The sequence below is a fragment of the Rhinolophus sinicus genome, linkage group LG13 (assembly GCF_036562045.2).
Source record: "Rhinolophus sinicus isolate RSC01 linkage group LG13, ASM3656204v1, whole genome shotgun sequence".
In the NCBI taxonomy this organism is placed as follows: domain Eukaryota; kingdom Metazoa; phylum Chordata; class Mammalia; order Chiroptera; family Rhinolophidae; genus Rhinolophus; species Rhinolophus sinicus.
In genome coordinates, this window is record NC_133762.1 from 13,188,128 (window position 1) to 13,202,445 (window position 14,318).

The following is a 14,318-nucleotide window of genomic DNA, read 5'->3' on the forward strand; positions in this document are numbered from 1 at the left end:
AAGATACAGTTTGCACATACTTTTCATGGATCTTCAAGACTCGGTGAACTATAGGAATCTCTCTTCCTTCTATCCTAAAAACAACAATTTCTCCCACTCGTATGGGATCTTCAACTCGATTTGTTAGAAAGAGAAGATCTCCTCTATGAAATGCAGGTTCCATGCTGCCACTGGGAGGGAAAGAAGAATAGAATAGCAAAAAACAGAAAGTCTGAGATTAAATTTGCTTTCAAAATTAGATATTCAACAAAAGTATCAACTTCGGCGTAAACTCAGTATCTTAACCACATACACTGACATAAATGTGTATTGTTCATAAAAAATGGTTTCTTCATCCTAATGAGTTATACTAAAGGTTTCTTTAGTTATTAGCATTCATTAACTAGTTTCATTTCAAGCATTACTATTCAAAGGAGCTTAAATATTGAAAAGGGCAATGTTACTAATTCCTTAACCTTTTAAAATTTCAAGTGACAAACGGAATATAAAAGAATGAACTTTGTAATCACTGCCCTTATTCTCACTTCATCTGAAAACGCCAAATATATTCAAATATTCAAATGAGCACTGGATCATCTCCTGCCATTTAGAAAGATACAGAGCAAGATGACCTTATGATTTCAACCCATTAAGAAGGAAGAACGGCTCATCAAGTCAAAGAACAGTCAGCCACAGACATAATGCTTGTGTTATCACCTTATTTATTTTAAAAAGAGAAACAAGAAAGAAAACCAAGGACAAGGGCAGACATTTTTGCCTAGGATTTCAGAAACAAGGCAAGGATTCAATTCCACGGTAATTATTGAAGACAAACTTCTCACCTCTCACCTGTTCTACCCTATCCCAAATTCTTCAAAGATCCTAAGATACTGGTGCTAACTCAAGCTCCAACTTTCAAAAAAAATAGATGTATAAGGGGCAAATGGATAGACAGGGAACAAAATTCAAGAAAGGAATACACAACGTCCAAACACTTCTGTTTCAGGACTCTGGCCTCTGTACAAACAGGAAACATGGCAGTGGTTCCCAAACTTTGCTGAACATTAGGACCACCTGGAAAACATTTTTAAAAATCCCAACACCCAAGTCATATCTCAAACAATTTAAATCAGAACGTCTGGGATGGGAGAAAGGTATCAGTATTTTGTAAAGATCCAAGGTGGTTCCAACAGCAAAATTTGGGGACCTCTAGAAAGATGGATTTTCAGTACATTTTTATTCTTAAAAGTTTTGTTAAGGTTCCTCATGGGGCGTTGAGCTCCCTTTTTCAGAAGGTGTTCGGACAGAAGATAGGACACGTGTTTGGTGAAAATATTACAGAGGGTAGTCTAGCTGTGTAGTTTTCAAGTTCTTTGATTGATTTTAAAAATCAGTGCCATCCTTTGTTCACCTGCTTGAAGATAAATCCTTGCTTGAAGATTACATATAAATAAAACAGATAAAAACAGATAAAAGCTGAGTGGCTCTGGCTGAATGACTCATCTTTATTGAGCACAAAGTGCTATTCTAAGTCTTTTTTTTTATCTTCAGAACAACTGTACTATTATTATCCCAACTTTATAGACAAGGAGACTGAGGCTTAGAAAGATCTAAAGTAATAAATAATAATTAAAAAAATGATAAAGGTGAGATTTGAACCAAGGGAGTCCGACAGAACCCGCTCTCGCTGTGCTAAACTGCCTCTGAGCCACGCTAGAATTTTAATCAGGGAGTATCATAATCATATCTGCATTTAAATCACTTCAACAAAGAATTAAAAAACAATGAAAAACTTAAAAAGTTAAATTAAAAAAAGAAACATCACTGCATAAGCTACAGAGTATATAAAAGACATTCAAATATGTACTGAATTAAGGAGTAAAACTGGAAAAGATGAGGAGGCAGACTGGGAGACCAGTTTGTCCAGGCTCTTACTTATAATTGAACCCTTGGCAACTATTAAAAGTGTCATTAAAAACATGAACACAGTTTATTTGTGAAACAACATAAAGGCTTACTTCTCTTTAAAACCTAAAAAACATGAGCACGAGAATGATAAGGGGAAAAAATAGAGAAAAGGATGCATATATGGAATTACCTCAATTATGTAAGAAACAACATACATGAAACAAAAATGTTAATAGTGATTCTATCCCAGAACTAGGGGTGACTTAGCTTCATTTAGATTTTTGGGGGCATGTTTTCAACATTTCGTATAACAAAAATATACTAACTCTTTCCTGATTAAAAAAACATTCCCCTCCTTCTCCCTCCCCCCCCCATTCGGTTCAAGCAGCTGTTTCTCAGTCTAGTTGTGTAGGACACAGCTCCCTGACCCATGCTGGTGTTATGAGCCTTGAGTCACCCCCCTCCCCCATCCCGTCCCTTGGTTTGGGTAAAAATTACATTCCTTGCAGTGACATGAAACCCTAGCCAGATAAAACCTATCTGGCCACCCAAATTGCATGAACTGTCTTTCACTAATGACTACTCCTTCCTGTCTCAACCAGATTCTTTTCTAATATAACCTGGTCTCTTTTCATTTCTTTTCTTTATACCACATTGGCAATCAGTAAAGTTTAGTATATAAATAATCTCACTACCAAAAAAGTTATCCAAACGTCACTTTTAAGTCCGAACTGAAAATACTTTCCAGCTGTCACAAAACTATACTATTTTCAGGGCCACCAATGTGTTGAGCAAGTCCTTAGTCTAATTCACTCCAACATCTCGTTTAGCAGTCGTTAGATTGTCCTTAAACATGTGCACCGAAGGGACCTCAATCTGAAATAAACCCAGGAGAATCTCCACAAGAAGCGCCCCGGGCCCTCTCTCTACACCTTTTCTCCACGCTGCCAATTAGCGTGGCTTCTCCTTGTCAGTGTTTGAACAGGTCACCAATTGAAGCTCTCCACTGAATTCCAGACTGTGTGGGAACTTAGGCACATCATTTTAGAACTGCAAAGGTCTTCTGACATCACCTCGGTCTAGCCTTCACTGTATAGATGAAACTACGGGTCAGTGAGTAAGTGAGTGGCACGAGGTTGTAGTGAGAAAATGACAGCTAGAGACCCAAGTCTCTGTACTGCCAGCGGAGCACGTTAAGTGCTTTCCAGCTAATAAAATCCCCACATTTCTTTGGATCTCTAAAATCACAGTTGCATTTGATTAGTACTAGAAACTACGGTAAGAGTGTGAGTAAGGTACGAGTAAGACACTGGAGACCCAGTGCCTCCAACCACTTGCTGCTGGAAATATATCCTCATAAGACAACGAAGGAGTCAAATTCATCTTGTTAAGAGTAACGTACTGTTATCTAGACTCTAGATAATGTTAATGGTTCCATTTATTTTGTGTTTATACTCCATTATCTCCAGAAAAGATTTCAGAGAGCTTATATAATTAACCTCAAATAAAACAGAACTATAAGGATTCAATTAAATAACCAACTGGTGATTCTCGAAAAATGAGTTAGTAAGTTAGGTTTTTAAGGCACTAAGAGTATGAATACAGGGACAGGGAAAGAAGTGCAGTGGAAAGAAAATTCAGTACTGTTTGTCACTTGAAGAGATGGCGTCAATATCTTCAAAACTCCTGAAGTCTACTTAGAAGTGATATTTAAAGGTCAGCAGGAAACAGGGAAATAATTAGTGATGCTTCTGTACTGACACTGAGAACACACTGCAGGAACATTCTTAATTTGGAGTTGATATATAATCTAGAAAGCTAGCAACTAAATATCAGCCCTGACATATCAAAGTGAAGAGCGTAAGACAGAAGAACTTCAGGAAAATAAAGTACATTGAAACGCTGTCTTAAGAGATGTGCCAAAAATAAAGGTCACGGGGCCGCCCAGTGGCTCAGGCGGTTAGAGATCCGTGCTCCTAACTCTGAAGGCTGCCGGTTCGAGTCCCACATGGGCCAGTGGGCTCTCAACCACAAGGTTGTCAGTTCAAATCCCTCGAGTCCCACAAGGGATGGTAGGCTGTGCCCCCTGCAACTAAGATTGAACACGGCACCTTGAGCTGAGCTGCTGCTGAGCTCCCAGATGGCTCAGTTGGTTGGAGTGCATCCTCTCAACCACAAGGTTGCCGGTTCGACTCCCGGAAGGGATGGTGGGCTTCGCCCCCTGCAACTAGCAACGGCAACTGGACCTGGAGCTGAGCTGCGCCCTCCACAACTAAGACTGAAAGGACAGCAACTTGAAGCTGAACAGCACCCTCTACAACTAAGATTGAAAGGACAAAAACTTGACTTAGGGAAGAAGGAAAAAAAAGTCCTGAAAGTACACACTGTTCCCCAATAAAGTCCTGTTCCCCTTCCCCAATAAAAACCTTAAAAATAAATAAATAAATAAATAAAGGTCACATAGTACATGTTTTATAGAGCAGTCATAAGCCCTTTGGGTTTGAATGGAAAGTGCCTACCAAGGTTGAGAATGTCTCACAACTGAGAAACAGTAACTCATTTTCTTCCAGAACAGGTTCTGGGAAAGAGCAGTTTCTAGAGCAATGATACTACAGTCATATCTGTTTTTCTCCCAAGTAATGCCATGCATGGAAATGCCTTGAAAAGAAAAATTCATTGTTACCTGAGCACCACTACAATTGGACTTTCACTTCCAGTTATGACCATTAGCCCCTTCCAGATCATTAGTGCCGAGGAGACAATCATTCCAAAATTTAGGACTTGATAATAGAGCTGCAAGAAGAAAAGAGAAGAGATCAGATCCATGTTGATCCCCACCCAGGAACACAACAGCGCGTAGGACCAATTTACAAGTTTCAAGTAGCACTATCAGGGCAGCTGAAGTTCTGAGACATGATTTTAAACACTGTAATAATCACACCATCAGCATCGCAGGACAGCCCTCCTTCTCTCACCCCAAGTACCCTGCTGCATTTTGTTTGCAATATACGTTACATTTATACGATAAGTTATTATTCTCAGAACCTTTCGCCTAAGTTATTTCATTTGGGCTTCACAACCATTCAGCTTAAATTCTATCACAGCCATGATACCCACCAGCCGACAGTGATAACTTCTGCTTCTGGACTCCTCTACTACTTCCTTTTCTACACTCGGTCTCCCTTGTTAACCACAGGTTGTTCAATGACATTTAACCTCACCCTTCATTTTCTAGTGGAGGAAACAGTCTGAGAGGAAGTAACTTTACCAAAGACATACGGTTTGTCAGTCACATAGTTAGGACTCAAAGGCCAGCCTTCTGTCTTAATAAACTTCCACTACCTAATAAACTGTAACATTCTATGACTCGAATAAGCAGATGCAATATCAGACAGGCATTTCAAGTGAGGCAAATAACATGAACTAACTGTGTGGGACTAAGGCTGGATAATGAGTAAAAGCACAGGGGATGACTGGACACCATGGCAGATGGTACAAGAAATGGAAAGATGGTAGGGGAGAGTACTGAGAGAAATCTGGAAAAGCAGATTAAGCTCAGATCATGGAAAACCTTACATGTACCATTGAAAACGTGAACCTGAAAAGACATTCACAAAATACTGCAAAGTGAAAAAAAGAAAAGTTTCAAAAATATACACAATGTAAGTTCAATTTTTGTTCTTTTAAAAAATATATGTGCATGTGGACATTCCACAAGACAAGCGTTCTAGTCTTCAAAAATTCAGTATCAGGAAAATAAAGGTGGGAGACTGTTGTAGATTAAAGAGACATAACCTAGGACAGAAAATTCAGCAAAATAAAAGCTGACAGAAATTTTAAATACTGTCATTTAACAGGCCATCATCTGAACGTTATGTACTGCTCACTTATCTATTATAATTATCACATACACCAATCATACTTCCTATTCTCATAAGAGACATTTGAAGTTCAACAGACAGGGTATTTTCACAGCAGTCAGACTTCGGTAATCTCAACAAAGACAGAAATGACCATGGAAGCAAAAATGTCTGAAAGCTACGAAAGAGCAGTTGGCCTCAGTCTTAAATTCTACTTGTCTCAGGACCTCAAACTGAGAAACCCATCGATCCATAACCACAATGCCCCGGCTTTCTACTCACAGAAGTGATGACAAGCTAGGATATGGGAGGCAGACACGCTGACAGCAGCTACAGGTAAAACTGATGGTGTTGGAAAAACGGAAGCAAGTTCAGAACAGACACTGTTATTGCGGCCCAATAAAGTCACTGCTGGTCCCAGAGGGGATCTCAAATAACAACCACAGAAAAAATCCTGAATAGTCAAACAGGCATAAAATATCAATAACAGTAAGACAAGTTTCATTTAAAAAATCTGTTAAACGTTTTAACAGCTGACATATGAAAACATACCTGTACAACACATGTACAGCAGCTTCATTCACAATAGCCTCAAATTGGAAAAAAACACAATGTCCACTGACAGATGAATAAACAAATTGCAGTATTTTCATAATAGAATACTACTCAGGAATAGAAAAATATGAAATACTGACACACACAACATAAATGAATTTCAAAAAGATGCCATCTGGGCCAAGCTGGAGAACCAGGGACCAAATTTACGTTCCTGCCTGAAATAGCTAAAACACTGGACAAAATGTATGAAACAACGGTTTTCAGACATTGGACATGTGACTGTGTCCAGGTAGCATAATAGGGCTGTGATGCCTTAAAAAGGAGAAACAAAGGTGAGCCCTACGATGGTCCCACCTTACGACTGTCCCAACTTATTGGCTGGAGAGTTTCCGGACCAACAGCGAAGGGAAAATGCAGACAGAGCCTGGAAGTCTGCTTGACTTGAGGATAAAGAACTGGGAGTTTGGGGAGGCGAAGGCAGCTGGACAGAGGCTGCAGCACAGCACAGAAACGAGAGCTACACAACGACCCGCAGGGGTCTCCTCAGTCCTCAGCTGAGAGACGATCAGCTAACACAGGGGAGAGAAAAGGAACCATCTAAAATGAGCAGATGGAACAATGCTCAATGTTCACATGGGGCAGGAAGGATGTGACTTCTTGAAAGCACTGAAATAAAAACTTTCAACCTAAAATTCTATGTCCCGCGAAATTGCTTTCACACATGAAGGCAAAATAAAACCTTTTCAAACGCATAAAAACTAAAATTCATCATGAGCACAGACCTATAATACCAAAAAAAAAAGTTTTTAAAAAGTCCTCCAGGCAAAAGGAAAATACCAAACAAAATCTGGATTTTAGAGAGGAATGAAGAGCACTGAAAATAATATGTTGGTAAATATAAAATATATTTTTTTCTTATTTAGCATTTGGGGGATGCACCTAAAAGTAGTACGTAGAGGAATTTTATAGCAGTAAAGGCCTCAAATTACATGTTGTGTTTTTGTTTACACTCAGTTAAAATATTTTATAATTCCCCTTGTGATTCTCCTTTGATCCATGGGTTATTTAGAAATGCATTGTTTAATTTCCAAATATTTGTGGATTTCCCAAATCAAGCTTCTACCAAAAACACTAGGAATAGCAAATGAAGCCCAAAGTAACACAGAAAGGAAATACTAAAAATAAGAGGAGAAATGAGACAGAAAACAATAAAGAAAACGAATCAAACCAAAAATTGGTTCTTTGAGATCAACTGGCCAGACTAATCAGGCAAAAAAAAGAGAAGAAATGAATTACTAATATCAGGAAGGAATGAGGTGATATCACTAGAGCAATTACATATTAATTTGTGTTAATATACAAATATTAAAAGGCTAATAAGTATTATGAATACCTTTATAGCAATACAGTCCTTGAAAGAACAAGTTACTGAAGCTCACAGAAGAAATACGTAACCCAAACAGACCTATATCTATTAAAGAAATTGAATCTATAGATTGCAGACAATTGCAGAAGAGGGAGTATTTCCCATCTCATTCTATGGTCCCCCCATTACTGATACCCAAACCAAAGATATTACAAGAAAACTACACAACAGTATCATGGGTATGGATATAAAAATTATTTGCAACACTTGAGCAAATCAGGTGCAGCAACTACACATCATGGGGTGGTGAGAGGTGAGAGACAGACATTAGGGGCCTGGCAGAACCCAGGTCGCCCTTGCCCTCCCCGCTCGGCGTCCAGCTTGTCCAGCTAACAGACCAGTGGAGAGCCTTCCACTTTCGCTCCTTTGGTGTGATCCCCCTCCATTGGCCAGATGTGAAATCCAGCCCCAGATTCCATGGCAAGCGTGGATGTGTCCACCCGTAACAGTGGTTCAGAAGATCTGGTTAGTGACATTTCTCTGATGCTCTCTCTCTCAGTTTTAGACTCTTACATATCCAGCTTCTACCACAATAGAGTAAGATCTTATTCTTATAATAAATCCCTTATTTCCACAATATTTAGTGGCCCTGCTTCCCAGACTAAACCCTGACCTAGGAACTGTAGCAGGTAAAGGCCTTAATCCTTACCATGGCGCTGTATTCTAGACTTCGCTCAGTTACACAGGATAAAGAGTGGTTTCTGGCTGCTCAAGAACATACTCTTGGATAGTAAGTGCAGTTTATAACATACTTTTCCCTGGGATTTCCTTGTGTATGTCATGGAGGCTGACGTCGAAACCTGGCAGTGCATTACTAAATGTTGATACCCTGCCAGTGAGGAAGACTTTCCTGATCCTGAACAAGACCAGATTAATTTTCAATAATCAGAAAAAGTAATGGATCTGTCCTCTGTGTTGCATACACCTCCTATTTGCTGCACATGTACTCAGATTAGGTCCAAGTCTAAGAGAAATCTCCTAGTTTTCTACGTGCTTCACTAGAGGGCCAATTCATTAAAAATGAAGTTATCAAAGATTTCCAGAATTCAATAGATATCAGTATTACAGTCATTAAGAGTTAAGTGATCCTAAGAGACAGGAAGATATAAAAAAAGTAGAGGATTCTGCCAAGTCCTAAGGTCTTTAGATTTAGGCAGGAAGACATATAGATAATTAAAATCCAAAGAAATGCAAAGTTCAATCCAGTAAGTAAGGGAGCTAAAGAGGAGCTACATAATAAAAAGCAAATTCTGTGAAAGTCAGATTAATCCCATCAGGGCTCAAATATGGATCTAATCACACCCTGGCCAATATCCTCTGGTCATTAAGAATTTTCAGCAAGCAGAGAAGACAATCCCACGAATTACATGTGAAAGTAACATAAAAATTACTTGGCATGACATGCGTATTTTCGTAGCGAGTAAACATTTTTTTACCCCCCTCTCCCAAAATGTATAATTAACAACAGAAGTGATAAAAGGAAATTATGTACAGCGATATATTTTAATGCCAAGGACTGTGCATACTTGGAATTTCAAGTATTTGTAAAATTTAAGAGAATTTGCCTAATTATAATAGGTCAGGTTTGTAATTCCAATTTAAAATGTATAATAAATTGTTGTAGATTTAGTATTTTACTTAGAAGTTTACTATTTGTATAGTGTTAAAACATTTGAGAGAACTTAAACTCCTGATTTATAAAAATTACAAGTATGTAGTGATGTTTGTTAAGAATGAGTGACATTCTTAAAAAGGAAAAAAAATTAACTTATTCATTAAATTTAATGTTTTTAAGATGTTTAAGTTGGTAAATGAGCCCAAATATTCAAAGGCCCTTAAAAGTGATTGTTAAAATTTGCTAGACTTTAAATAGATTTGTAAACTGATTCTAAAAGCTTAAGAACTCAGTTTTTTAACTTTAGCTTTAACAAATTGAATATTATTTTTTTTCAAATGAAAAATAACTCTAACAAATTGGGCTTCCTGCACACAAAAGCCATCTCAATGGGTATCAAAAAACTAACCCATGACAACCAGTGCTGTGCTGGAGCCAATCTGTTAAAATTTTAGCAATTTTGCAAGCTGGTTGTTAAACACAGTATTATTAAAAATTAGTACAATTAAAAACAAAGGTAAGAAATGGTCTCACTTATCACTTCCTAATTATTTTACTACATTTTACTATTATCTGTATTCTTGAGGTTAATTTTTCTATTTTATCCATCAGGTGGAAATTACAGTTGCATGTTACCATATCTCTTCCTAATTCCACATGCAGTGGTGTCACGTTAGTACCTTGAAATCAACCCCTTGAAATCAGTCCCGTTGGGAGTATTTACACTCCAGAAATAAGCAAACTCTACAAAACCAGGGCTTCATGGATTAAGAAATACCTCAGGAAAATGGTGATCTGAGACTTCAGTAAAGCAGTCACATTCCAAAGGGGGGAAGACAAATAAAATAGTGTATCAGCTAAAAGGACTTTAGGGATCACCTAATATTTGAGGGCAGTCCACAAATACTCAGAAACAATAAAAGGGGAGTTCTGAGGACAGTTAAACACACAAGGTTTGAATAGAACAATGTTCCTAGAGACACTGATATGAAATAAGTGGGAGAATAAACTGGGACAAGACTGAAATGGTAAGAAATGGCAGAATGTAAAATGACTGGGACTTACAACAAATGCCTTTCTAAGGGGTTTGGGTTTTAAACCTACAAGGCAATGGGGAGCTACTGAAGGTTTGAGGGCGAGAGAGAGGAGATTAATCTGTCAACAGTATATAGGATGCAGTGAAGGTAACAAAACACTTTACTTTTGAAAATTGGGCAGCAGACCAAAAAAACCACATTACATGTAATAAACAAGTCTTGAGTTAAGCATGAAAAATCAATGAAAACTCAAAGTTCAAAAGAATACCTACTCTGTGACTCCATTTATATAAAATGCAAAACCATCTGTACTGATAAAATGCAAACCAGTGATTGCCAAGTGCTACAGGAGAGATGAACTACACAGGGACACAAGGGACCTTGTGGGTGACAGAAATGCTCTGTATCTTGATTGCGATGGGTGTACCTGTGGACTCTTATCAAATGGTACACTTTAAATCCATGGTGTTTACTGTACTAAAGGATTCCTCTATGAACATAGTAAGAAAAACAATTACAACTCAAATTAATCAGACATTTGATGATCTGTAAATACATAAATGGATGTTATGCAATGACAGCACTTACAGAAAAGTAAAACTAAATTTCTAATTTCCCTCTTTTCATGCAATGAGCTCTCAGTATGTACAGTCTCTGTCAATTCGTTTCCCCCCAATTTTACGTAGAGGTAAAACCTCATGAGTACCTTCTCTCATCCCACCCTCACGCTATCCAATCCCATCTCCTCAGAAGCTCTGGATGCTGCTCATTTTCTTCATTTGTATAATGAGAACATTATCTGCTTCACACGTATATAAAGCACATCACACGTAGCAAGAGCTCAAGATACTTATTGTTTTGCCTTAACCATTTTCTACCCATTTATGCTCCTTTAAGGCAGTCTGTCTTATTTACCTTTGTATTTCTTTCATTGCATCTAGCATAAGAGACAATGAATAGTATAGGCCCCAAATAAGTATTTCTTCAGAGAAATGTCTGTGGCACGTAAAAATTCAGATATGGATGAAAAGGAAAACACAATACAAAGGAGAATCTGAAGTGTTATCTTAAAGGCAAACTTTTTGTGCAATTTGAAAATGACCAATTATGACTGAAAGAATGAAGAAACACGTCTAAGAGATGGTGACACTGAGCTAGCTAAAGTCTGAAGGCGACTAAAGGGAGGTTGCCTATCTACTTCCCTAAATGGCAATTATAAATACGGCAAAATACAAACCCAAGAGGAAAATCTTTAGGTGACATCAGGATAATTCTTAACAGCAAAATACTGTAAAAAGGTCCGAGGCTAGCAAAACTAGGCTCTACAGACACCCCTGGAGCACAAGATGAAAAGGAGCCACCTTTTCTAATAACTAAATAATCACAACGGAATTCCCAGTACTACTATGTGACATACGATCTAGAAGTTCAAGACGGAGTAAGATTTATGGACAAAATCAGAAGATCTAAATGTCAAGATCCCTGTGCCACTAACATTGGTCGGTATACCCGAGGATTGTGAGGGCTGCCACCATAATGCTAAATGGACTCAAGGGCAAGTTTAATACCTGTTTCAAGTCTAAGTCAGAGGTGGGTCCAGGAAGTCAGTGCAGCCCGCTGGGGCCCAATTGGAGGAGGAGAGTTGCGGCCGGCTGAAAGCAGCAAAACGGCTTTCGTGGGGCCTACAACCGCCTTCCCGAGCATCCCTGGAGCAGTGAATTGCTAAACCTAGTCTCCGGAATCTACGGGGAGTCGCTGCGACTGGAGAAACCCCGAGTTTGCCGCCTTATCAAGTCTAAAACAATAAGCAACCCCAACTCCCTCCGGTTTCCATTTGCTCCTCTGCCTCATTGAGACGAACGGAAGATGAAGACTCGCTTCCCGCTTCGCCCCTAGCAGGCCCGTTATTAGACAGGGACTAAAAACAGGGGGCAGCGTAAGCGACCTCTGGCCTCAGACCCCACAAAGGGATGGAATGATCCAGGCGTCAGACCCGCTCAGGCCCTCACACACGGGCCCAGAGGTCCCCAGGACCCGGCAGTGGCAGCGTCCAAGGGACAAGGGGAGCCCGGAAAAACAGTGGGCGGCCAACCTCACCTGCCGCTTGTTCATCCGCCGCACATCGTCCAGAAAATCTAGAGACAGCATCGTGGGGCCGGCGGGAGGGACACCGAGAGGAGAGAGGGCGCGATATGACCGGCACACGGAACCGCTAGCGCCGGGGTCAAGCTCACATAGGACAGGACCGAGCGTCGCCCTCACTTCCGCTTCCGGGGCGGGAACCAGAGAGGCCCGCCCCTTCGCTACGGAGAGCGGACAAAGGGCCCGGCGAACTTCCTGATCCAGCCTCCCGGCCTGACCTCGCTGTAGGAGGGCTGTCTCACTCCGGACCTCGCCTGCTGAGAACCGACCCGAGCACACTTCTGCGGTCACACCCGCGGACCCTCACGGAGGCGTCGGCCCGGGGGTTAAAGGGGAGGCCGCCCTGCAACCTCCGGAAGGCGGGCCCTCGTACACGCCTGGCCAATGGGGAGCTGTGTTCCCGACCCCGGAGGCTCTGGGTGTGGCACTGGACGCGTCGCAGGGCCTTGCCGTCTCTACGTAGTTGGGACCGGTCTCCCGCGCTGCAGGAAACGGACACCTGAGGTGGTTTCAATATGTGCTTTCCCCATAAGGGTGGAGAATGCGAGAGATTTTGAAAGCACTACCTGAATCTCTCAGGAGTTTAAGAAACTTTTGGTTGGAGAGAAAACACACTGGTACGATTGAAAAACCAAACCGTGCAACAGTAATGACACCAGCAGTGCTGCGGGTAATCAGGAAGTCCCTTTCTCCCTGAACTTGACCTCCTTGAACTCCACCTCCTGGTTTTGTTGCCTCCTGCACCTAGATGAGACCGTTCTCTCGCTGCCTTCTGTCAACACTGTAATAGAAACAGCTTTTGCTTGCATTGGCTGAAGCTCCTCATGTGCACCCAGGACCAGAAGGACCAGAAGGACCAGGGCGGGTGTCTTGCTATTATTTCTGTCTTTTTCAAAATACTGCTTATCTCACATTGGGGGACAAGGGTCTTCTCACTTATATTTTTACCCCCAACAACGCACATGAAATAAGCACTCAAAAAAGGTTGTCCAATGAATGGGGGTCTTAAAGCCCAGGAGGTCCAGCCCTTCCAGACAGGTGCATCAAGCAAGACTCTAAGGATAGGATTAGCCTCCCTCAGATCAACCGGGACCCCGCAGTGTGTGCTCAAGGCTGAAACAGGATTTATCAAATTAAAAAGCAGAAGATACAGCCATAGTCCTCAAAGAGCTTTCAGTATCATTTGCAGCAGAAAAAAAGAAGTATGAAAGGAGACAAGTTAAGGTATAACTGCTAGATTACACATGCTACAGAAACTCAGAGAAGATAAAGAATCTTCCAGGCACGACCTTAAAGGAGAGTTCTGAGGGAAGCTGGGCTACAACTGGGCCAGCTTTGTATTACAAAAGAGGAATCATAATGTCAAGCACAAATTAGAAATGGAGTTAGGTGTGGGGAGATAGCTAACACTCAGGCTCCTTTTCCGGAGCTTACACTCTTGAGGGAGACAGACCGAGTGAGAAATAACTGGAGTGAAAAGAATGCATTAGGAAGAAATAGGACCCGGAGAGATTAATATAAACTGGGTAGATCTGCAAAGGCTTAGTGAGGTTCCCCTGCAATGCTGGGGAGGAAAGTCTTATAAAAATAATTCAGATATTTAGGACAGGTGATCCAGACTAGATAAAGACACAGGCCTATGGAATTAAGTTTTCCAAATGTGGGACTCTGACGTGCTATTTTCTCTGCTCACTGGACTGCCAGTCTTCCCAATACATGAGTCTCTTGGACCCCATCAATCACAATGGCACATCTGGTATTTTCCTTCATATATAGCCTGCTGTCCTGCCTGA

At 40.6% G+C, this 14,318-nt stretch overlaps 1 protein-coding gene across 6 annotated transcripts in view; it reads right to left on the reverse strand.

Annotated features, from left to right (window-relative positions):
• The window catches only part of SEC11A (SEC11 homolog A, signal peptidase complex subunit), a 43,197-nt gene that overhangs the window by 13,791 nt on the left and 15,088 nt on the right, over positions 1 to 14,318 (reverse strand). For 4 of the 6 annotated variants that reach the window (XM_074317589.1, XM_019743472.2, XM_019743471.2 and 1 more), the window contains exons 6-7: positions 4,571 to 4,680; positions 21 to 170 (exon numbers count right to left, since the gene is read on the reverse strand). In XM_074317589.1, the coding sequence (XP_074173690.1) occupies positions 21 to 170; positions 4,571 to 4,653 (233 nt within the window). In that variant the 5' untranslated portion in view covers positions 4,654 to 4,680. Of the gene's footprint in view, positions 1 to 20; positions 171 to 4,570; positions 4,681 to 12,480; positions 12,650 to 14,318 lie in introns of those variants that run through there. The other 2 variants (XM_019743470.2, XM_074317587.1) reach the window with 2 other exon arrangements.